This window comes from Danio aesculapii, chromosome 3 (genome assembly GCF_903798145.1).
Source record: "Danio aesculapii chromosome 3, fDanAes4.1, whole genome shotgun sequence".
In the NCBI taxonomy this organism is placed as follows: Eukaryota; Metazoa; Chordata; class Actinopteri; order Cypriniformes; family Danionidae; genus Danio; species Danio aesculapii.
This window is the reverse complement of record NC_079437.1, coordinates 9,400,987-9,426,433: the sequence shown is the minus strand read 5'-3', so window position 1 is coordinate 9,426,433 and position 25,447 is coordinate 9,400,987. Positions and strand designations below refer to the sequence as shown.

General features: G+C 37.0%; 2 protein-coding genes and 1 long non-coding RNA gene across 3 annotated transcripts in view; 2 read left to right on the top strand and 1 right to left on the bottom strand.

Moving 5' to 3' along the window:
• Positions 1–7,714: 7,714 nt before the first annotated feature.
• LOC130217860 (uncharacterized) lies at positions 7,715–10,307 on the top strand. Its single transcript, XR_008835909.1, has 4 exons — positions 7,715–7,795; positions 9,327–9,405; positions 9,507–9,598; positions 10,061–10,307. It is a non-coding gene; the product is annotated as an uncharacterized LOC130217860 (long non-coding RNA).
• Positions 10,308–11,561: 1,254 nt separating this feature from the next.
• LOC130217851 (ecto-ADP-ribosyltransferase 5) lies at positions 11,562–15,436 on the top strand. The gene is made up of 3 exons (XM_056450071.1): positions 11,562–11,674; positions 11,831–11,909; positions 14,598–15,436. The coding sequence occupies exons 2-3, from the start codon at positions 11,859–11,861 to the stop codon at positions 15,324–15,326; spliced, it is 780 nt and encodes a 259-aa protein (XP_056306046.1). The 5' UTR covers positions 11,562–11,674; positions 11,831–11,858; the 3' UTR covers positions 15,327–15,436.
• Positions 15,437–20,389: 4,953 nt separating this feature from the next.
• Positions 20,390–25,447, bottom strand: part of LOC130220851 (uncharacterized) — a 9,590-nt gene continuing 4,532 nt past the window's right edge. Inside the window, exon 4 of the mRNA XM_056453100.1 lies at positions 20,390–23,947. Within this exon, the coding sequence (XP_056309075.1) occupies positions 23,072–23,947 (876 nt within the window). The 3' untranslated portion in view covers positions 20,390–23,071. The remainder of the gene's footprint in view (positions 23,948–25,447) is intronic.

Sequence of the window (25,447 nt, the reverse complement as noted above, 5' to 3'; positions counted from 1 at the left end):
CTTGAATGGATTGATTTGCTGCCATGTGATTGGCTGACTAAAAATTTGCGTTAACGAGCAGTTGAACAGGTGTACCTAATGAAGTGGCCGGTGAGTCTATATCTCTGTATATTATTTTTTATACATTATATTATTTCAAACTACTAAATATCAATAAAAGTCACTTTTTTGTGAAAATTGGATGTTCAACATCAAAAGTCGACAGAGCATAAATCAAGGTCCCATAATGCATTTCACAAGCTACAGAAACACAAAATATAAAAACTGTAATTAACAGATATTGTTTACAGTGTAGTTAACATAATTAACCTAGTCAAACTTTAAGCTGAATACTAGTATCTTGCAAAAATGAGCAGTAAAATATTATGTACTGTCATGGTGGCAAATTAGTTTTTAAGAAATGAGTTATTAAAGCTTTTGCTTGAAAATCTGTTGAATAATTTTATATATAAAGAAAACCACTAATAATTTTGCCTTTAACTGTACATGCAGTTCCTCGTGAATCAATATAAACATTTTCTTCCTGATTTCAATAATTCTTTGTCAAAAAAAGCTTTGTTCATATTAAGTTCATATTTTGAAATAATGTTTTGTTTTGAGGCTTGTTTTCTGATTTATGTTTTATATTACAGTGTATCTGTAATCTATTTCTCCACACTTAGATAATACTTCGATCTTTTTAACATACTTAGGTCTTTCATAGTAGATCTAACATGAATTTACTGTTTTGTTTAATGTGACTCTGCAATACACTCACAATTAATATATTTACTGCTTGTCCAGTTTACTTAATTTAACCCACTTACATTTGTTAAATAATAGTTCTCTTAATCTTTTTACGTGTAATTGACATCTGAAAATGCAGGCTCTTAAAGTATTTACCAGATTGTAATGTTGCCATTCCTTTTTTACAACACCTAAAAGATGTTCAGGGACTGCAGACACCAAGTGATGAAGTGTAATTTTCAGGTGTAATTTTGTCCTGTTCTTCCTGCAAACAAGTCTAAAGGGGGCAGCAGTACAGGGGTCTTCGTTGGCATATTTTGCACTTCAAAATGCACCACACATTCTCTATTGGAGACAGGTCAGGACTGCAGGCAGGACAGTCCAGTACCTGTATCCCCTTCTAATGCAGCCAGGACTTCTTAATGTGTGTACAATGTGGTTTTGTCTTGTTGAAATATGCATGGGTGTCCCTGGAAAAGAAGGCAGCATATCGTGCTCCATAATCTCTATGTACTCTTCAGCATTAATAGTATACAGCAGAGGTGGGAGCAAGTCACACATGTGCAAGTCACAAGTCTCAAGTCATAACCTTCAAGTTTCAGAAGAAGAAGAATTAAGTAACCTGTCTTTAACATATGTATGAAATGGGATATATATATATATATATATATATATATATATATATATATATATATATATATATATATATATATATATATATTTATATATATATATCCCATTTCATACATATGTTACAGACAGGTTACTTAATTCTTCTTCTTAAATACAACTTAATTCTTCTTTTTAAAAAATGTATCAGGGAAATAATGATGTATAATAGCTGTTATACTGGGCGGCCCGCCCAAGTAAAGTCCAAATGAATCGTTCTAATGAATCTAATGACTTGTTTTAAGTGGTTCTTCTTAATAAATCGTTTGATCCATTTCAGCAAATCCAACTGATTCTTTTAAAATGTTTTGCATTACCAATAAACACTAATCCACAAATTACTTAAAGTCACCTACTTTTTAACTTACCTGGCACTCCCTCTGACATGGAAAAAAAAAACAATATCCAAAGTTATCCACTTAAAAAAATCATCATCTCGAGTCAGGAATCGGTTGCAGTGCTTTATTCGGAACAGTACAGAGAACCTATGGCTGCGTCCGAAACCGCCTACTACTCAGTAGGTACTGCATTTGAATTGAAACGTACTACTCTGCCAAAAAGTACGTTCTATACAGTATGAATGTGAAAAGTATGAATGGAATTCGGACGTACTACATCCGCCATTTTGTCATGGTCACGTGACCTACCTGCGTCAATACCTGCGCCAATTGCTTTACTCCCATTCATGAATTCGCTCGCGGGGCATCATGGGATACCGCAGCATGCATGGGATGCGCACTTCAGAATCTCATCGGAAGTAGTAAGTAATCCGGGTACTTATCGCATACTGATTTTTGAATTCTATGAATTAGGACATACTACTCGGCTCGCATACTGATTTTAGCGTACTGTATAGTATGGAAGAATGCAGTTTTGGACGCCGCCTATGTTTCAGACCGATCTGAGAACCGATGAGCTCTTAATACTGCGCATGTGTGACTTAGAACTTTCAGTTTTGTGTTGTTGTTAAATGCACAATATATAACAAACGGTTAAGCATTTATTAAAAACAAGTTATTTCGAGTCATGACAGTCAAGTCCAAGTCAAGTCTCAAGTCATGACAGTCAAGTCCAAGTCAAGTCGAGTCTTTATTGGATATTTGTCAAGCAAGTCTCAAGTCCTAAATTTTGTGACTTAAGTCTGACTCGTCATGTGACTCGAGTCCCCCATCTCTGGTATACAGCCATTATAATCATCAGCACATGATTATAGTCAGAAAGATCCATGCATTGTTTTGTTTTTTTGAATCCCAATTTAAGAAACATTTAAACCCAGTCAGCCACTCGTGAAAGGCATTCAAACTACTATATTAACATTCAGATGGCATCTGTACTAGATTTCTATGGGCCCTAAACACTCAGTCAATAATTTAATACCAACTCCAAACCTCTTAATCTATTCATTATTCTTTACCAAACCCCACCGCTAAACCAAACCGTCAATGGGAGGTGAGCATATCGTTCTAAATTGTACATCAATTAAATTGTAAATCATACAAACAAATTGTAATTAATTCATACAAATTAGCCACTGAATCAAAAAGTTACAAAATGCTGTGAGATAGTGTTGAAGATCTCATGCCATGCAAAACTATGTGTATATATAATGAAAAATCCTTTAGAAACCTAAATAGAAAGGTTTTAATAAAATATATTGACCTGTGAATGTATTTTCGTCACACAAAGGAGTCATTTAAAGGAACCAAATCACTGGTTCAAAAAATAGAGCACAAGTAGTGTTTAGCCATTTTTTGCTCCCTAGTTGTGTGCTTGCCAACATTTCGAAATTCTCTGTCTTTATACACTTTCTCATGCTGATTTTCTATGTGTTTTGCATAGAGTGGCCAATAAAAGATCCAATCCAAGTGCATGGTTTGTTTTGCAAGATCAGATATAAGAGATAACAGCTCATTTGGCTGATTCGGCAAATTACTTCAATTTCAACATTGTTATCTTCTGATAACAGATGACAAGAAAAAAAGAAGTATATTTTGTTATCTGAAGATCATAACATACATTTCAAAATGTTTTTGTATTTTTTATGACTTGCACATTTCAGGTATGTATCTTCTTTCCTACAGTGTCAAACCAGAGATCTTTCTGATCTAGTATGACAAATCAGCAGGACAATTCAGCTTGAAGTTTTTTGTTTATTCTTTTTAGTACTATTTAAACATCCACATTAAAACTGGCATCCTTGCAATCATCTGAATTTTTGTTGACCAATTGTAAGTTACTGTCATCTTTCCATTTCTTACCTTTAAAAACTGCAGTTATTTCAACCTAATTCTGGGTGTAATTTGGACTAACCCAATTGGTGGAGATGATTATTAGAATTAAATTAATAGGACCACATTAAACCCAATGTTTGGGTTAGTTAATATTTTCCTCATTTGGGTTTAAATAAACCAGAATTTCATAAGAGTGAAGACTTTTAAATGTAGATGACACAGTTATTGGTATTTTTAGTTTGCCTATTGGATATAAAAGCCTAATAAACGAACATATAAATTAATATATAAAAACATGGTCAAAGACTTGAAGAGTGTTTATATGCATAGAAAGCATATTAATTGTAAGTAGTTCCTATTTTAATATTTTAAATACCTTTTCCTAAAGTTAGTTAGGATAAAACAAGATAAGTACAATCCCAAATCCGAAAAAAGTTGGGTCAGGATGGAAAACTTTGACTTATATTTCAGGGGATACAACAACCATTATTTAATGTGTTCCTCATGATTTATTATTATTATTATTTCTTTTTAAATAAACACATTTCGGTTCTTGCAACACATTGAAAAAAAGTTGTAACAGTACAGCATTTACCACAATGTTGCCATTCCTCTCCACAACACTTAAAAGACGTTTAGGGACTGAAGACACCAAGTGATGAAGTGTTTCAGGTGTCATTTTGTCCTATTCTTCCTGAAAACAAATCTTAAGGTGGGCAACAAGGTCTTCGTTGTCTGTTGCGTTGGCAGGTGTGTTTGTTTGTGTGTGTCCAGCCTGATCTCACGAGAAAACGTAAGTATTTTACGTTTCGTCAGTTTAGTGGCTAATTCGTACGAATTCGTACAAGTTCAGTCATATGAAATTGTACGATTTTAAAAAGGAGGCGTGGCACCTAACCCCACCCCTAAACCCAACCGTCATTGGGGGATGAGTAAATCGTACTAAATTGTACGAATTCGTACGAATTAGCCACTAAATCAAAAAGTTACGAATTGCCGTGAGATTGTGTTGGTGTGTTCGTCTCTCTCTCCCTCTCTTTCCACCTGCAGGCCCCACCCTAACTATGCAGGCGACGTGCCCTGGGATTGGAGGAGGTTACCCAGGGCGTCCTTTAAATAGGGAACAACTAGGGCGAGAGAGGGCGAGAGAGCGAGTTTTGTTGTCGTGTTGTTTGAGATTGTTGTGATAAAATTATTCCTGTTGCTGAGTTGCTTTCGTTGATTGTGTTTCCCATGCTGTTGTACTAGTTTTGACTTTGTGTTGTATACCCATCCGTGTTCCCCCTTCCTTTTATTTTGTTTTGGTTTGTGTGTTTGTTGATTGATAATATTGTAAATATATACACGGTAAGAGGCAGTAGGGGTTGGACGCCACTTTTCTTTTTGTAAATATTTTCACCTGCTTTTGTTCTTAGTTAGGGAGATAGGTGTAGATTTTGTATTTTTATTTCTGTTATTTTATTAGGTTTAGTAAGTTTCATTTAGGTGTTTAATTAGCGTATTTTTGTTTATTATTTTTCTGTGGGTTCACCCCGAAGTATTTGGCTTCACATTTTTCTTGATGATAAAAAAAGAAAAAGACAAAAAAAAAAAAGACAAATAAAGAGACCCTACACAAAGGGGTCATTAAAAGTGAATTTTATTTGTCGGATGTTTTTTTATGTTGCGGCCTTGACCCTAGACTAGTAACATGTCGCATTTTGTAATTCAAAAAGTGCCACACATTCTCTATTGGAGACAGGTCGGAACTGCAGGCAGGCCAGTAAAGTGCCTGTATCATCTTTCTCCACAGCCAAGACTTTATAATGTGTGCAGAATGCAGTTTTGCATGGTCTTGTTGAAATAAGCATGAGCGTCCCGAAAAAAGAAGGCAGCATATTGTGCTCCAAAATCTCTAAATACTTTTCAGCATTAATGGAGCCATCACAGAAGTGCAAGTTAGCTTTGCTGAGGGCACTTGACCATGATAGACCCTGGGTTTTGGAGTTGTTGCTGGTAACAGTCTGGATGATTCTTTTCTTCTTTGGCCCGGATCACATGACCTCCATTTCTCACAAAAAATACTTGAAACACTGATTCATCTGACACTGTGTGATGGTCCATCCCAGATGCCTCCGAGCCCAGAGAAGTTGACACCCCTTCTGGACACTGTTAACATAGGGCTTCCTTTTGGCACAGTACAGTTTTCAGTAGCATTTGTGGATGTAAGTATTGTGGTACTTAACAAAGGCTTGCCAAAGTTGCCTTGAGCCCATGTGGTGATATCGCTTATAGACCTTTTTCTTCGTTGCTGCATGGAGGCCGCCATAGCGACCAGCGTCTTCCGCTAGAATGCTAAGAACTTTCGTTTACAGCGTTTACAACTGGTAAATCTTGATCCGAAAATGGTTGTCAATATCGTTTTGAGTGGCTTGCAGAGTGTTTTGTGGTCCGCAACTTTGATTTTGAAAGGTGTGTGTTAAAGCCATTATGCTTCTCTCAGAAGCGGTTCAAGCGCGAGAGAAAAAATTTCTCCTAATTCAGTGTCTACCATCAGATCAGATGCTGAAATAGAGCGTCGATGTTCCCGACCTGTCAGCTGTTATACTATACTCCGCAGCTCTTCAATGCGCACACACACACAAACGATACCTCACTGCATTATAAAGAGCAAACCATATTACTGGCATGAAACTAGCAGGTATTTAGGCCATGCAATTTCCAAAAATTACCTATAAAAGTCTGTTACTGGTACTATTCTGGCTGATTTGCTTGTTGATTCTAATCGGAAGCAGTTATGTTTCATTTAGTTAGTTTGTGTTGCGTAGTATTTACCACGGTTTGTGTTTTTCTAACATTGCAAAACGGCACTTTATTTTCACTTTGTGACATTTATTAAATCAGTGTGTCAGTGGGACAGTACAGGCTACGTGTGCGTGTGTTAAACATTTTGGTGAATTACATTTGTTTGGGTTGGTTATATATTTGAAAAGAAGAGAAAATATTCACTTTAGCAATGACGAGGCTTCATTTAAACGGCACAACATGCCGTCTGACAACGAGGGAAAAATATCTCACAGCAGTTGTTTTCCATCATTTTAGATCACGTTTTTTTTAAATGATCAGTCCAGGAGCTGGCGCTGATCGACAAAAGGATTAGTTCAAAGACGTTAAAAGTAAATAAAATAGATTAAAACTATCATTTCAAAGCTGTTCAAATGTGACAGTTTTCTGCGCATCAGCTGCCAACCGGAAGTTCTTAGCATTCTCCTTGCACATACACGCAAAGCAAAATGAGTAATTTTGCGTCCTGAGGGTTGTTCAGCTTAGGCTTGTGCTCTTTTTCTTTTCATATTTAAATTCCTCCAGAGTTTTTAATCTTTTATTGATGTTATGTAATGCTGAGAGGGAAATATCCAAATGTCTTCCTGTCTTTCTTTGAAGAACAATGTTTTTAAACATTTCAATAATTTTCTCACGTATTTGTTGGCAAACTGGCAATCCTCTGCACATCTTTGCTCCTAAAGGACTAGACCTTTCCTGGGTAATTACAATCACCTGTTGACATCACCTTTCTCAAATCATTATTTAACCAATTTACCTGTTTACTAGCACTAAATTGCTCCTGTCCCAACTTTTTTTGAAATGTGTTTGGGGGTGGGCGTGGGGGGTGCACATTAAATAATGTTTGTTCTATTGTCTGCAAAGAAATCCAAGTCAAAGTAAATTTAGAAATTCCTACTTTTTTTTATTTGCATTTTTCCATACTGTCCCAGTTTTTTTTATTTGTATAACACTTACTTTTTATTTATTTTTGATGTCTGATATTACGTAACCCTTTCTTATATAAAATGATACAAGCTGATTACGACATAAACGTAACTGAACATTACGATTAGACATGGGGCAATGTGTTTTCCACAGATTGCACGTTTTTATCGATTTTATGCCAGTTCACCACTGCAATCAGGATTATGATTTCTTGAGCAATCGGCTTGAAAAAGGAACTCAGAATTGACCATTATGAAACCCACACATGCCCACATTATCAGTGGTATAAAAAGCCACCTCTTCATCTTCTAGTTCGAAGAGTAGTTGTTGTTATGGCTGTGAGCGGCAGACTTTTCTGATCTTCTCCGATCCTGAAATATAACGGGAATAACATCCACAAAAGACAACGATATTCCCAGGTAAGTCAGGAATTAAAGAAACACTCAATTTTTTCTTTTTTAAATACAAATATAGCTCCCCTAGAGGAAAAGAAATTGAGTTTTACCATTTTTTTTCAATCCATTTACAGTTAAAGTCGGAATTATTAGCCCCCCTTTAATTTTTTCTTTCTTTTTTAAATTTTCCCAAATGATGTTTAACAGAGCAAGGAAATTTTCACAGTATGTCTGACAATATTTTTTCTTCTGGAGAAAGTCTTATTTGTTTTATTTCAGCTAGAATAAAATCAGTTTAAAAATTTTTAAACACCATTTTAAGGTCAATATTATTAGTCCCTTTAAGCTATATATTTTTTTCAGATAGTCTACAGAACAAACCATCATTATACAATAACTTGACTAATTACCCTAACCTGCCTAGTTAACCTAATTAACCTAGTTAAGCCTTTAAATGTCACTTTAAGCTGTATAGAAGTGTCTTGAAAAATATCTAGTCAAATATTATTTACTGTCATCAAGTCAAAGTCTGCTTTATTGTCAATTCAGCCACATGTACAGTACAGGACATATAGAGAATCGAAATGACGTTACTCTCAGACCCTAGGTGCCTAACATGTAATATTAATATAAGAAGTAGAGTTTTAAGAAAGAAAATTTACAATATATACAATTGTACATAAAATGTGGTGTAAAAATATGCTAAAAATACACACTGTCATCATGGCAAAAAAATAAATAAATCAGTTATTAGAGTTATTAAAACTATTATGTTTAGAAATGTTGAAATAATCTTCTCTCTGTTAAACAGAAATTGGGGGGAAAACAAACAGCGGGGCTAATAATTCTGACTTTAACTGTAGCTGATCTCCGGGTCACTTTTAGCTTAGCTTAGCATAGATCACTGAATCAGATTAGACCATTAGCATCTCACTCAAAATTTTCAAAAAAAGAGTTTAGATCATTTGATTTTTAGTTTCTATTTAATGCTTAATCTTCTGTAGTGAGGCTATTGTATGAAGCTATTGACTCTTCTTCGTGTGCTATTTTTTAACAGAATAATAACACCTGCTGCATCCATGATAATTATGCCAGAATGAGTGTAAAGGTCTTAGCCATATCGGCCTAGAAAATAACAACTGATCATTTTTGTCTGTCTTAGTACACGATGTAACTACAGATGAGTTAAGCTTTTCATGGGAAAAATTATCAAAAAACTTTTTTTAAAAAAGCAACATGCTAACGGTCTAATCCGATTCAATGATTTATGCTAAGCTAAGCTAAAAGTGCTCTGGCCAGACCCGAAAATTGGTTAAATGGATTCTAAAATGGTAAAACTCAACTATTTAACTCTAGGGGAGGTGTAAAATATCACTATTTACAAATAAGTGGAGCGATTCTTCAAAGTAAATCAGTGAATATCAAGTTTATGTGATTATTTTGAACAGTTTTATTGCAAAAATGTATCCTTTTGCATGTATTAATTTCCATTATTTACATCATGAATTTGCAGTTGTGTTTTAAATTTTTTCATCATCTGCTTTACTATATCTAGATCATATAAGGAACTGGATTGAATCAAGATGCTGCTGATGATTGAAGCTCTTCTCCTCATTTTTGCTGCTCTGGAAAAGGTAAGCAAAAGTTAAGTGTACTCCTGTGAATATTACAGACATTGATATTGATATTGTGTTAATTATGACTTCTGTCTTTCATATAAATAACACTGGAGCAGAATTAAAGTGCTGAATGAACAGAGGATGGTGAACTCTGGCCGTTAACAAGCAGAATCACTGAGGAAAAACACTGCTGTTCACACAAACATGGGTATTTTGAAAATCACAGCTTATTCTATATGGTTTGGCTGTTCGTCCACACGCAAAGCAGTATCAAGTTACTGAAACCCAATTTTTTGAAAACTGTTGTCAGGATTAGAGGTTTTAAAAGCACTAGACTTTTATTAGAAAATGGAGGAAAACCTTCTTAATTTACAACATAACTGTGTACATGTCTTTAGATGAATTCATTAAATCTCTCAAAATCTCAGCTCATCAGGATCATTAAACAAACAGCATCAGCAGCTTCACTTATTACTAACCTGTGTGACTATTTCTGTCAGATGTCTACAGCAGTTCTTAGTGAGATTTACTGAAAACACTGTGGAGAACTGTATTTACTGTAGTGTGTCGCCAAATACTCTCTACTCTGAGGATTTTGCTGTGTAAGGAACAAGACATTGAAATTAAATTATTCATTTATTCATTAATTTCCCTTCTGCTTATTCCCTAGTTTGTCAGAGGTCACCACAGCGGAATCACCACCAGCCTATTCAGCATATGTTTTACGCAGCGGATGCCCTGCCAGCTGCAACTCATTACTGGGAAACATGCCACTCGTACACTATTCAACTCACTATTCAATTCACTTACAGTGCATGTCTTGGACTGTGTGGGGAAACCTGAGCACCCAGGGAAAACATGCAAACTCCACACAGAAATGCCAACTGGCCCAATCGGGACTCGAACAAGCTATCTTCTTTCTGTGAGGCGACATGGCTAACCACTGAGCCACTGTGCCGCTAAAATTAAATTAACGTTTTATTAAACTTTTTGATAAACAGCAGTCTGTTGGGTAAACTAATGTGTGTTTCATCACTTTAAGACAAATTGATTAGTTCTTTGTGTTTTCATGGTCATGAAATTGTATGATAGACACTTTTTGTATATTTATTTTATTATTAATAGTTGTATGAATATTTTGATGCTTACATTTATGACCCTTATAATTTCTGTTATAAAATCAAACTAGCTGATTAATACAAAAACATTGCGAGAATTAGATGCTTTGTTTCCAGTGAAGACTTAGAGAAACTTGTTCATGCTTTTATCAGCAGCAGGGTGGATTACTGTAACGGCCTCCTCACTGGCCTTCCCAAAAAGACAGTCAGACAGTTGCAGCTCATCCAGAACGCTGCGGCCAGAATTCTGACCAGAACCAGGAAATCAGAGCACATCACACCTGTCCTCAGGTCTTTACACTGGCTCCCAGTTACATTCAGAATAGATTTTAAAGTATTATTACTGGTCTATAAATCACTAAATGGCCTAGGACCTCAATACATTATAGATATGCTCACTGAATACAAACAGATCACTCAGATCTTTAGGATCAAATAAACTAGAAATTCCAACAGTTCAGTCAAAGCAGGGTGAATCGGCTTTCAGCTACTAACAGCGCCCCTCACTGCTGGAATCAGCTTCCAGAAATGATCAGATGTGCTCCAACATTAGGCACATTCAAATCAAGACTGAAAACACATCTGTTTAGCTGTGCCTTTACTGAATGAGCACTGTGCTACGTCCGACAGATCGCACTAATATGTTTTTCTCCTCTTTTTCATTTTTTTATAACACATTTAATCTGTTTTTATGCTTATTTATTTTATTTTTTTACCATTTTTATTATTTGTTTTTATTTTTTTTTATACTTGTTTCTTTTATTCCTGTTTATGTAAAGCACTTTGAATTGCCTCTGTATATGAAATGTGCTATATAAATAAACTTGCCTTGCCTTTGTTAATGTAATTCTAACAGAGTATCACGGTGTGTGAGTTAGAAATGGGGCAATCTGTTTTTCACAAATTGCACTTTTTTCGTTGTTTTCACGCAAACTCATCATTACATACAGCATTATGAAAGAAATTTGGTTGAAAAAAGGGAACTCAGAGCTGATGATTATAAATCCCACACGTACACACACATTATCAGCACTATAAAAAGCCAGCTGTCCGTCTTTTAGTTTGTAGAGTTGTTTAGTTGTTTTCCCTGTGTGCGACTTTCCTGATCTTCATCAATCCTGAAAATAACTGGGGAAAAATCCAGCAAGAGACAACAATATTCTCAGGTAAGTCAGGAGTTAAAGCAACTCAGTGAATATCAAGTTTAAACAGTTTTATTGTGAAAATCTTTACATGTATTCATTTCCATTATCCAGTAGTCATAGATTTGCAGTTGCGTTTCTCAGCTTTCAGCATCTGTGCTTTATTATATCCACATCTAGATGGTCTGAGGGCTTGGAGTGAATCAAGATGCTGCTGCTGATTGAAGCTCTTCTTCTAATTTTTGCTGCTCTAGAACAGGTTAGATTGTGCACTGTTAAAGTCATCATGAAATTAAAGTTTACTCCTCATATTTTTATACAGTAGTTATTTTTATCTGTGCACTTAATTGTTTAGTAAAAATTGATTTGCCCTCATAAACTTTATTCGAATACCATAACCTTTCCTCCTCCTCGTTTCTGCTCTGAATTGGTTATACATCAATTTTCCTTCATTTTATCATCGACACTCGGCTTTCAACAATCCAATCGGTTCCTAAAGAACGAAATCATACACCACCCTACATTTTTATCTAATGTCAGGACTGTTTCAAGTGGATGTACATCACGATAGCAGAAAAATGGCATTCATAATTTCATTTTCACAGCCACTTTAACAATTTCCTGTAGAGTTTACAGTAACTTACAGGCAGATGTTAGCCAGAAATTTACTGTAAATCTAACTTACAGCAAAAATACTTATTTATTGATATGATATTTACACTACCATTTATTTTGCTCTACGTATCAAGTATCTACAGTATTTTACTGTAAAACATACGGTATTGTTATGCTGTGTTCACATCAGACACGGCATGCACGAATACATAGTGGTATTCGCATGTAAATAGATACGTGTACATTTTGAGTTCACTTGCTTCATTCGCGTGTCAAATTCACTTCACAATAGATTCGAATTCACATCATGGGCAGGGCTTCTGTCTGCCTGGTGACTCTAGCTTCTAGGGGTGTAACAGATTACGGTTGATCCATGATTTGTATGGATCACAACCCACGATTCAGAGCACACGCGACCTGTGTATTAATACATTTTGTTTTACATGTGGATTAATGCTAAATTTGTAACGATCGCAGAGAAATCGCCCTTTTGCGTCATTTAAATCACAGGTATGAAAGCATTTAGGCTTTACTGTAAAATATAATGATGACGAACGAAGTTGTAGTGGGTTATTTAGGATGTGGTGGGTTTCTTAGGTTATTAAAGGTGTTTTTTGTCACTATTTGTTTAGCCTGCATTATTGGATTCAGTGTAAGCTGCACGATTAATCATTAAAAGATCGGGATCTCAACACCCACGCAACATAATTTATAAATGATGGTGATTTGCATATGTTTAATAATCCTTCAAATCGCTACATTTAAATCTGAAAACGCAAAAATTAAGAAAGAGATTCAGTCTTTAGTTTTTTTTGTTAGTTATGAAGTTACAAACAGTTAAATTACACAGCAGTACTGAGATAACAGTTTATAGTTTAGATAAAACCACTGATGTTTATGGTAAAGATTAAAATCACCGTTATATGCATTTAACGATGCTCAAAAATGAAATCTGTAGGCAGCAATTACATTATTTAACCAAAAGGTGGCGACAACCAGCCATCAAAAATATGCCACTGAGTAATTCTTCAAAAATGATACATCTAGCAATGAAATATGAAGTTTTATGAGTGAATAACTGAATCATTTATTGAAAGTGAAAATAAAAATAAACATTATTTGTGTAGTTCAGTTTGTTAAAACCAAAAGTTTATTACAAACGTTCGCTAAAGTACAGATTTTCGCTCTCAAGCTCGAACTTGAGTCAAACGCTCAATTGGCGCCATTTCATTTGCGTAAATTGTGCCGTAGGATGTGTATTCACGCCTTTGCATTCACTTAACATGTAAATCACTGGTGCTTGATGCCTCATCCATGTCTGGTGTCAATGCACCATCAGTCTTCTCACCTGTTATATATTTTCACTTGATAGAAATTTACTTGCAAATCATTATTCATTGATCTATTTTCCGTAAAAACAATCCAAATTCACTGTAAAAAATGCTGGCTTCCACACAATCAACTGGGACACATTAAGGAATTAAATTAACTTATTAGCTTTTAAAAATTGAAATACATTGAACATAAAACAATTAAGTTGTGCCCCCAAAAATTCAGGAATTGTGTTGTTTCAGCTCATTCTAAATAAGTAATTTGAATAAACAGCTAACTGTCATAATCACCAGCAATCCAGCCTGTGCAGATCGCTGGAGAACTACAAATCTGCCAGCAAAAAACTCACACATCTGGCCTAGATCCCCATGATTGCAAACAGAGACAGCTGAAGCTGCTCAGGACTAATTACACAGACTACATATACACCTCTCAAACACACACATGTTGCTGAGTCTTGTTAAACTGTATAGCGACACGGTTTCCTTGTTTTGCCTTGTCGTGTTAGACCCTAGCTTTGTTTTGTTTGTTTATTCCTGCCTGCTGCCTGCCTTTTTGACCATCTGCCTGTTTATCAACCACAACTCCGGATTTCCTATATACATCTGTTTGCTCCTGTGTTGACTATTGCTTGCCTGTCCATTCTGTTCAATAAGCCTGCATTTGGATCCGCAGCTCCTGTTGTCAGCGTCACTTCACGTTACACTAATGTAATTTTTTGAGTGTAGGAAATTACTGTATTTCATATTATTAAATTCCTTTTTTTTTGTTGTACTTTGATTCACATCAAATCAAAAATACTGTTTTGATCACGCCAACTGGGTATTTCACCACAGTGCCACTTTAAAAGACAGAAAGATACTGCATAACTGCTGTCAAGAAGTGAAATACATTTCATATTACAGTTAAATACTGTATAATTTATTGATATCATCAACTATTATGAATATTACAGACATCAATATTGATATTGTGTTAATTATGACCGCTGTTTCCGCAGGATCACAGAGCATTTGCTGCAGGAACGATTAATCCACTGGATAAAGCTCTGAATTCTGTCGATGCTCAATATAAAGGCTGTGAAGTAAAAATGGCCAATCTGGTGAAGACCAAATATCTGAAGAAGGAACTCAACAGCATGCCTAAATATAAAAAGGTTTGGATGGCTGGTGAAAAGCATGTCAAGAAGCCAGCGGGTCACTTGACAAGGAATCATTTAATCGCTCTTTATGTGTACATCGATACCAGCCTATACAAGGATTTCAATTCTGCTACTCGTAACGGTCGAAAACAGTACAAACAAAAGACCTTCAAATGGTATTCGCTGCACTTTCTGTTAACACAAGCCGTTCAGATTCTGAGCAAAACACAGGGGTGCATAAAGACGTATCGCGGCACTTCGGTTGAATTTACGAAGAATGTTTTGAACAAAGAGATTCGTTTCGGCTCATTTGCGTCCTCGTCTCTCGATCCTAAAGTAGCTCAAGGTTTTGGAAGCGTATCTTGTTTTGAAATTTTAACCTGTCATGGTGCTCATGTGGCACAGTATTCACAGTTTCCTTATGAGAAAGAGGTGCTGATTCCTCCTTATGAGAAGTTTCGAGTCACTGCTGTCCGGACGAAACAGTATCATTTTAATCTCTGGTGCAACACTGTCTACACCTTGAAGAGCACAGGAACAAAAAGTGACCTGAACTGTGCGATGACTCCCAAGAAAGCCGGGAGATAATAAACAAGTGTTATAATCATAGATATAGAAATAATCATAGATATGATCTCTTGTTGTTTTACGCTAGTTATTTGTCATTGAATTACTAACATTCTGAAATAAATAGTTTATGTGACCAAGCGTATGAGTTTCAGTGATTTAATGTCTATGATTCATCTCTTCATTTATACCTGCATGGAAAAAAACACCATAGTAGTTTATAGTAGTGTTGTTGAACAATAATATCGTAAAATGATCATTAAAAGATCGGGATCTCAACACCCACGCAACATAATTTATAAATGATGGTGATTTGCATATGTTTAATAATCCTTCGAATCGCTGCATTCAAATCTGAAAACGCAAAAATTAAGAAAGAGATTCAGTCTTTAGTCTTTTTTGTTAGTTATGAAGTTACAAACAGTTAAATTACACAGCAGTACTGAGATAACAGTTTATAGTTTAGATAAAACCACTGATGTTTATGGTAAAGATTAAAATCACCGTCATATGCATTTAACGACGCTCAAAAATGAAATCTGTAGGCAGCAATTACATTATTTAACCAAAAGGTGGCGACAACCAGCCATCAAAAATATGCCACTGAATAATTCTTCAAAAATGACACATCTAGCAATGAAATATGAAGTTTTATGAGTGAATAACTGAATCATTTATTGAAAATGAAAATAAAAATAAATATGGGTTGTGCAGTTCAGTTTGTTTAAACCAAAAGTTTATTACAAACGTTCGCTAAAGTACAGATTTTCGATCTCAAGCTCGAACTTGAGTCAAACGCTCAATTGGCTCCATTTCATTTGCGTAAATTGTGTCGTAGGATGTGTATTCGCGCCTTTGCATTCACTCAACATGTAAATCACTGGTGCTTGATGCCTCATCCATGTCTGGTGTGAATGCACCATAAGTCTTCTCACCTGTTATATATTTTCCACGTGATACAAATTTACTTGCAAATCCTTATTCATTGATCTATTTTCCGTAAAAACAATGATTAGAAATAATCATAGATATGATCTCTTTTTGTTTTACGCTAGTTATTTGTCATTGAATTACTAACATTCTGAAATAGTGTATGTGACCAAGCGTATGAGTTTCAGTGATTTAATGTCTATGATTCATTTCTTCATTTATACCTGCATGGAAAAAACACCATAGTAGTTTATAGTAGTGTTGTTGAACAATAATATCGTAAAATGCATTATGTTGTATTCATCATTATATACAGCATACTTGTATTATCTATATTGAACTGATAAACTGTAATAAATATTGCAGTTTACTTTAGTGTTACTGCAGTAAACTGTGGTGTATTCCAGCATATTATACACTAGTTGTAGTAAACTACACTGCCTGACAAAAGTCTTGTCGTCTATCCAAGTTTTAGGAACACGAAATAATAACTTGACTTCTAGTTGATCATTTGGTATCAGAAGTGGCTCATATGAAAGGCAAAGGCCTCTAGATTACGCTTATTTACCAAAATTAAATATGATCATGCCTTATTATTAATTATTTCATTAGGATAGTAAGGTCTGACTTTACTTAGGAAAAGTCTTGAAAAAGAATAAATATTGTGTATGACTTCCAAGAGCTTGGATGACTGCATCCATACATCTCTGCAGTGACTCAAATAACTTATTAATAAAGTCATCTGGAATGGCAAAGAAAGCATTCTTGCAGGACTCCTTGCAGGATTCATCTTCAATGCCTTCTGCTTCATCTTACCCCAGACAGGCTTAATAATGTTCATAACTGGTGACTAGGCTGGCCAATCCTGAAGCACCTTGACGTTCTTTGCTTTCAGGAACTTTGATGTGGAGGCTGAAGTATGAGAAGGAGCGCTATCCTGCTGAAGAATTTGCCGTCTCCTGTGGTTTGTAATGTAATGGGCAACACAAATGTCTTGATACCTCAGGCTGTTGATGTTGCCATCCACTCTGCAGATCTCTTGCACGCCCCTATACTAAATGTAACCCCAAACCATGATTTTTCCTTCACCAAACTTGACTGATCTCTGTGAGAATCTTAGGTCCATGCGGGTTCCAGTAGGTCTTCTGCAGTATTTGTTATGATTTGGATGCAGTTCAACAGAGGATGTATAAGAAAAATCTACCTTCTGCCACTTTTCCAAACTAGAAGTCAAGTTATTATTGTTGCTCTTATAACTGGGATCGACGGCAAGACTTTTTTAGGCAGTGTACAGTACTGGGTCATTTGTTTAAATTAGGAGATAGTGGAGACATTTGAAACACTTTTTGCTTTCCTTCAGTTTCTCAGAGACAGTTATTTGTGGAAACCCAAAATTTTAATATAATAAACCCACATTCATTGGACACCAACATTGCTATATGTGTATATATGATAATATGCAGAATATAAACTTGAACAGACAAAGTCAAACGTTGCAGCCACAGACTGTAAAAGATATGGACGTAGTATCCGTGACGTCACCCATAGGTTTTCTGAAGAACCCAAAAGAAGCTACTAGTAGGCGTGGCCAACTGTCGCCATTTTGTCATCGCATCATCGCACCGACTGGGGGATACCAAACAAGGGCAAAGTGGTGGAGCGGGAGCGGAGCTACAGATGCTTGCTAGCATTTGCTTAGACTGGCTTTCCTATGGGAGAAACGCTTAATACATCATTACCTGCGACTCGTTTGTGTTCTGACCACATGTGCTTGGTTGTACACTATATCAATAAAGTGTTTAGACTTTTAAAAACACTAGTAATACATTGAGTGACTAAGCATTGTTCTTATGACATTTTTCTACAGGAGGAAAATGCGAATTACATCCAAATGCTTCAAATATAGTCTGTGTTAGTAAATGCAAGGCTATTGATGAAATCCAGGCATAACACGGTATGACAACGCTTCAGATGACTGTTTTATAGCCTACAGCTAATCATTCTGTCAGATTCCAGAGTGCATTACAGGTCTAAAAAAAAATATAAATGATAAATGACCTTAAATAAAACAAATATGTATAGATGTGGTATAAAAGTATATAATTTCACTTGAGAAATGGAGGACACGTTAAAGGTTTGTGGGCACAATTAAGTGCACCCAGCATGCCATATCATCTGATAATTGTAAGAAATAATTCTACAAGGCAACTGACTGTGTAAAGAAACACTAAACAAAACAAAAATATGATGTATATGCCAAGTTCAGCGGCTTATCAGCCGGCATCAGCTGAGGTGACATTACGGCGACTGGCGAGACCACGCCCTTAATTATGCAGACTGAATATAATCTAATATAAAAGAAATGGATGAGTTTTAAAAAATTCTCCCCTCACAGTTGTCATGAAGTGTAATATTAGCTAAATGAACCAAAATCGTTCTTTGTATCAGGCTGTAAAATCAGGCTGGATTGTCGATGAAATGCAGTTGCAGTTACTTCCGTATTTGCTTCACGAGGGAGAGCGGGAGGTTGGTACTTGGTTGCAACTGACCCTGAGCAGGGGGACGGTTGCGACATTCATTAAAATGTAATAACAAAAAAAAATTCTAAAACATCATGTTGGATTTTATTTTTATGTTTTTGGTAAACAGACTAAATGTAAACTAGTTAAATTGTTAAATGGGCCATATAAATACAGACTTTTTAAAGAACAAGCAACGACCAATTATCAGGCCTAAAAAAAATTTACAAAAATATTTTTACTAAAAATCTAGACAGACCCTTTACTGAACTACTTCTTTGAACTTTGAAATGAATGAATTAATCAATGAATTTATTTTTTCAAATTAAATGACATTGAAACTGTGATCAAATTTAAACTGTACATTGCTACTATGGCAAGCTTTTAAATGAATTTTGTAATTGGGGACAACCCTGATTAAACTGTCTATGCTAGTTAGATACAGTAGTTTATATGGCTTGATAGCTATTACCTTATTTAAAGCTAAGAAACAGTGATTTAAATCATATGAATGAATAATGTTTCACAAAAACAGATTAGACAGTATATGAGACATTTTCTGACCTGAAATCCTATAAATTTGTTTTATACTAAAGGAATAGTCACATATTGCTGATTTCGGCTGATTTCTCTCAGATTGAAGGAAGGTCTAACTGAGAATATGTAGTATGAATATGATCACTCTTGCTCATTTCTAAATGGAGGAATAAGTCTTGTTGCAACTGCCCCATGCTGCAACTGCTCCCCTACAGTTGTTGTGTTAGCAACTATAAAATCGGAACAGATTAATTCAAGTACTCTATTATAGTATGATTAAAAAACAATAGAGTATTTACTATAAATTTCAATATACTTTTTCATTTGGGAACACCGTTAGATTATTTTTAGGACTTGCTGTAACTGAACAAAATGTGGCACACACTCTTAAAATGTTCTGTGTACACAGTTATAGCTCTATTTAGATCCATATTTTTCTGAGAACTCTAATTATGCTGAAATTGTAATTTTTTTCCTTTAGAATTCTTGATTTCCTTTTGAAAAATCAGCACGTGCGCTTTAGGTTTCATAAGACTCTTTCATGAGACAGTTTTGCCCTCTGCTGGACACATATATAAAGCAGCCCACGTTACGCACTTCCACTGGACACTTTACGAGTGCTGAAATTTCGAGATTTAATCATGTGAATGTGTTCAAGATACTCTTGCTGAAGTGTAACTCAAGCATCAGAATTGGGAAGAAAGGTCATTTAAGTGATTCCAGAGGTGTCAAGTTTGTTTTGGCAAGACCAAAGTAGCAGGCTAACCAGTTTATATATTGATAGTGCTGTTTTCAACATAATTCCAAATGTTGATTCAATTCCAGCATCTTCCACTGCACATAGTGCCTTTGGACAAACAAAAGTGTAATTTTTATTTCATAAAAACCTCCCAGCTAATGCTTCTTTCTAAGCATTATCCAGATTTGTGTATACCACTATACACGTCATCTAATTTTTAAAACAAAAGTTTTACTTAAAAAATAAACACAAATGAATCATGGCAGCATTAAAGACTAAAATCCATCAAACTATTGCTTTATTCATGTTTCAGAATTAAATAAACTGAATACTTAAAAAATACAAAGATAACAGCAAAAACTATGTCTACTATGATATTTATTTCCTATAAAAAAAGGCAAAATTACAGTATACAATTAAATAAATGAAAAACAAAGGGAAACTTTTTTTTATACTTCATATAAGTTTCTCTAGGAAGCTACAGGAGTTCTATACAATAAAATACACTGTAGGCCAATGGATTTGGCCACTGAAATTCAGATTTCAGAAGAGCTGTGGCGAAAAAAAAAAAAAAAAATATTCAAGAAATCCATTCAGAGACTTTCAAAATGCTCCACTAATGTCTTTTGAATCTAGCTTTAGGCTAGTTTTTAACAGCAGATGGCGCTCTAGGCTAGTCTTTAAAGACAATGTTAATTTTGCTAGTGCACGTTGTTATTCTTTAGGTGACCAGTTAATTCTTAAGTTAATCCACTGAAAAAAAAAATGTTTTGATAACCTTCAATCAAGTCTTACCATGTGCTTCTGTGTTTGGATTGGCGGTCCTTCTCTGTTGACATCAGTTTGATGCATCAGCCACAATATTCTTAGCCACACTCCTCTAACTGTAAGTTTGCTATGAGAAAATGATGTGCAACAAGAAAGCCCCCTAGCTCAACATAAGTCTCAGTTACTTCGGATTCACATGGACTTTACCAGCAGATGGTGCTCTAGCCTAGTTTTAATAAGTGCTCTAGGCTAGTTTTCAACTGCTGATGCCCCTGTAGGCTAGTTTTTAACAGCAGAGAGTGGTCTAGGCTAGTTTTTAACAGCGGGTGGGACTCTAGGATAGATATAAACTGTACACCCAAACGCTCTCAAGGAAGAACGCTTGTGTGTTCAGCTCAATCCTGTAACTTAACTTTAAGTTACAAGATTATTGTAAACAGCTCACTATAAACACACTTTTAATTCAATTCCAATTTTAGGTTCAAGTCGTGTACGGAAATGGAGGTGAGTAGATTACAGATGTTTATACAGTGTCATTTCCTGTTGAAAGCTAGCCTAGAGCACCATCAGCTTTTATAAATTAGCCTAGAACTCAATCTGATGTTAAAAACTAGCCTAGACAACTGTCTGCTGTTAAAAAACTAGCCTAGAGTACAATCAGCTGCTAAAAAGTAGCATAGAGCACTGTCTGCTGTTAAATAAAACCAGTGTAGAACGCCGTCTGCTGTCAAAAACCGGCCTAGAGCGCCATCAACTGCTATAAAATAGCAAAGCACTGTCTGCTGTTAAAAAATAACTAGTATAGATCGGCATCAGCTGTTAAAAACTAGCCAAGAGCACCACCAGCTGTTAAAATACTAGCCTAGGGTGCTATCAGCTGTTAAAAACTAGCCTAGAGCACCACCAGCTGTTAAAATACTAGCCTAGGGTGCTATCAGCTGTTAAAAACTAGCCTAGAGCACCACCAGCTGTTAAAATACTAACCTAGGGTGCTATCAGCTGTTAAAAACTAGCCTAGAGCACCACCAGCTGTTAAAATACTAGCCTAGGGTGCTATCAGCTGTTAAAAACTAGCCTAGAGCACCACCAGCTGTTAAAATACTAGCCTAGGGTGCAATCAGCTGTTAAAAACTAGCCTAGAGCACCACCAGCTGTTAAAATACTAGCCTAGGGTGCAATCAGCTGTTAAAAACTAGCCTAGAGCACCATCAGTTGTTAAAATACTAACCTAGGGTGCTATCAGCTGTTAAAAACTAGCCTAGAGCACCACCAGCTGTTAAAATACTAGCCTAAGGTGCTATCAGCTGTTAAAAACTAGCCTAGAGCACCACCAGCTGTTAAAATACTAGCCTAGGGTGCTATCAGCTGTTAAAAACTAGCCTAGAGCACCACCAGCTGTTAAAATACTAGCCTAGGGTACAATCAGCTGTTAAAAACTAGCCCAGAGCACCATCAGTTGTTAAAATACTAACCTAGGGTGCTATCAGCTGTTAAAAACTAGCCTAGAGCACCATCAGTTGTTAAAATACTAACCTAGGGTGCTATCAGCTGTTAAAAACTAGCCTAGAGCACCATCAGTTGTTAAAATACTAACCTAGGGTGCTATCAGCTGTTAAAAACTAGCCTAGAGCACCATCAGCTGTTAAAATACTAGCCTAGGGCGCTATCAGCTGTTAAAAACTAGCCTGGAGCACCACCTTCTGGTAAAAACTAGCCTACAGCGCCATCTGCTGTCAAAAACTAGCCTAGGGCACCATCTGCTGTCAAAAACTAGCCTAGAGTGTCATCTACTGTTAATAACTAGCCTAGCGTGCCATCAGCTGTTATACACTAGCATAAAGCTCAATCTGCTGTCAAAATCTAGCCTAGAGAGCACCATTGGCTGTTAAAAACTAGCCTAGTGCACCATCAGCTGTTGAAAACTAGCTTAGAGTGCCATCTGTTGTTAAAAAAATACTCTAGAGAGCACCATTTGCTTTTAAAAAAATAGTCGGGCACTGTCTGTTGTTAAAAAATAGCCTAGTGGGTTGTCTGCTGTTTAAAAAAGACTAGCCTAGAGCGCCATCTGCTGTTACAAACTAGCTTAGAGCGCCACCTGCTATTAAAAACTAGCCTAGAGCACCATCTGCTGATAAAATCTATGCTAGAGCGCCTTCTGCTGTTTAAAACTAAGTTCAAAATCAATTCAAGAGACAATAATGATTTAGAAAATCTTTGAATTGATTTCTTGAAAGTTTTTTTGTCACCACAGCTCTAGATTTCAGTCACACATTTCACACATTTTCCACTTTGATAATATTCAGCTCAGAATCGTGCGGTGAAACTGGAAGACTCGAGGTCTGGTTAGCCGGACTACAGGCCTGAAACGAGCCGTCCGCACTGGTGGAGGCCAGGTCTACGGTTTTACCATCCATACCGATAAAGGAGTCTGTGTGGGTCTGCGTAAACGGCAGAGTGCTGGACGCGAATGTTTGCGTCTGCGTGAATGTTGGCGTGCGCACCTGTGCATGGGTGAACGGAGGCCCGCTGGAGGTCGGGCACGACTGAAACCCGTTCATGGCAGTCGGGCTGAGCTGGTCCAGAGAAAACACTTCGATGCCTTCCAGTCCGGAGTCGTGGATCTCGTTGTAGCGCGTCTGGGCTTGACTGCACTGAGCATACACACTCTGATTGGTCGGAGCCTGGCTGAAGACTGTAGATGAGGCCATCGAACAGGATGCTGGAGCAGATGTGGGCTGCAGAGGGTCAAATTTGGTCGCGAGGTCCTGCAGTGTGCTGAGGATCTGCTTCTGGACTTGAGTTTGCTGTGCTTGTTCCCTTTCCAGTCGGCCTTGATGGTCCACCATCATCCTCAGCGCCAGTCCCAAACTTCTCAGCTCATTGCCCAGCAGCTGGATCTGCTCCTGCAGGCTGCTCACGGCTCCAGCCTCCAGGACGTTTCTCTGGGCAGGAGGAGGAGGAGGTGAAGGCTGGTTGCTCATGTTCTGGACTCGAGCAGGGGCGGCTGTGTTTTGGGATGTCGCCGCAGAGGTGGATGGCTCAGGGAGGCGGATGCCAACACGAGGAGGGTTTTGAGGAACGCGGACAGGAACACCCACCCGCTGGTGCATCCACCTCCTGTGTGGACTGGCTCCTTGATGTAATGCTCTCTGCAAAATACAGGTTTGATCATGCATGTTGTTGTTTTGTATATGCATTTATCCTCCTTTTTTAACATCCGGTCTTTTAGTTCCTGATGCTGTGTTTATGTATACAGCTTTAAGGCTAATTTATACTTCCACGTCAAGTCCACGCGTAAGGTCAGGTGCAGCCTTTGTGCGGTCGCATAGCCCTCGCCATGGCTGCCACCAATGTGCACCTATCAAAAAATGTAACTACGTGAAGTTTATTTAGAAACTAATTTCGAGAGGATCACATGCTTATGATTGCTAGCGACTGGAGCTGCATTATCCAATTCTCAATGCACCAATCAGATGACTTCTAAGCCACTACAAATACCCTGGGTTACGTACCACCGCTATTTTTGTTTTGAAGAATCCCCCCTTCCACCCCTACTCCTCCTTCTTCCTAGATGGGTGACACAGTGGCCCAGTGCTTAGCACTGTTGCCTCACAGCAAGAACGTCTCTGGTTCCAGGCTTTACCAAACCAGCAGACGTTTCTGTGTGGAGTTTGCACCTTCTCCCCGTGCTCACGTGGGCTTCCTCCCACCGTCCAAAAACATGCAACTTAAGTTAATTGACTAATCCAAATCGGCACCATAGACATGCTCCTAGTAAGTAGTTATCTCTTAAGAGCAAACACGATCTGTTCATTAGTTACTAAAGCAGGGGAGTTCTCGAGATCTACCTGAGGACAGCATGCCAAACAAGCTTATAATTAATTATCAGCTAAGTGTGAACGCTTGAAATGTCCCAACAACGCATAGCGCAAACTCTGTGATTGGTCAGCTTGGTAGCTTTGACGAGTGAGGGCGGTGCTGAGAGCCGCGAGTTCAATGGAGCCCCAGAAGGAAACTTTTGTTTTGTGTTTACCTTATGATTAATCTTGTTGCACGTCCGCTGGTTCCCGCCTCTAAGTGAGCGAGTTTTAGCTACTTGTACATTAAGGTAACGTTCAGAAAAAAAAACACACATGAAGAAACTCGACACAGAGGAACATAAAAACCCACTGCCAGCTAGCGTTTCAGCAGTGTTATTGCAGAGCAACGCAAACAGCATGCAGAACTATAAATGCACAGCTACGCGCAAAGAATGTGCAATGGGTCACAGCGATCACTTGATGCAGAAGTATAAACCAGCATTTACTTTACTTGGGTAATTCTCACAAACTGTACATTTTGTCAATTAGAAATATATAAAAAAAGAATAAACGACCCCTTTGTGGTTGTTTTTTGTTGGGGTATAGGCATCTCTCTGTGTGCGTCTGCGTGTGTATGTATCTTACAGGTCCAGCTGATTGCGCCGGGATTAAAAACACTGGTGTATGGTTGATTTGCCCTGCTATAAATAGCGTGTCTGTCTCGGACGTAGGAGTTGGGGCTGCAGACGGAATCTGGTCATCGCCTATTTTTCGTCTTGGGTCGGTCTTTGACCTCAGTTGGGCTCGCAACATGACTATTGAATTAAGTAAATAAATATATTATTTTAC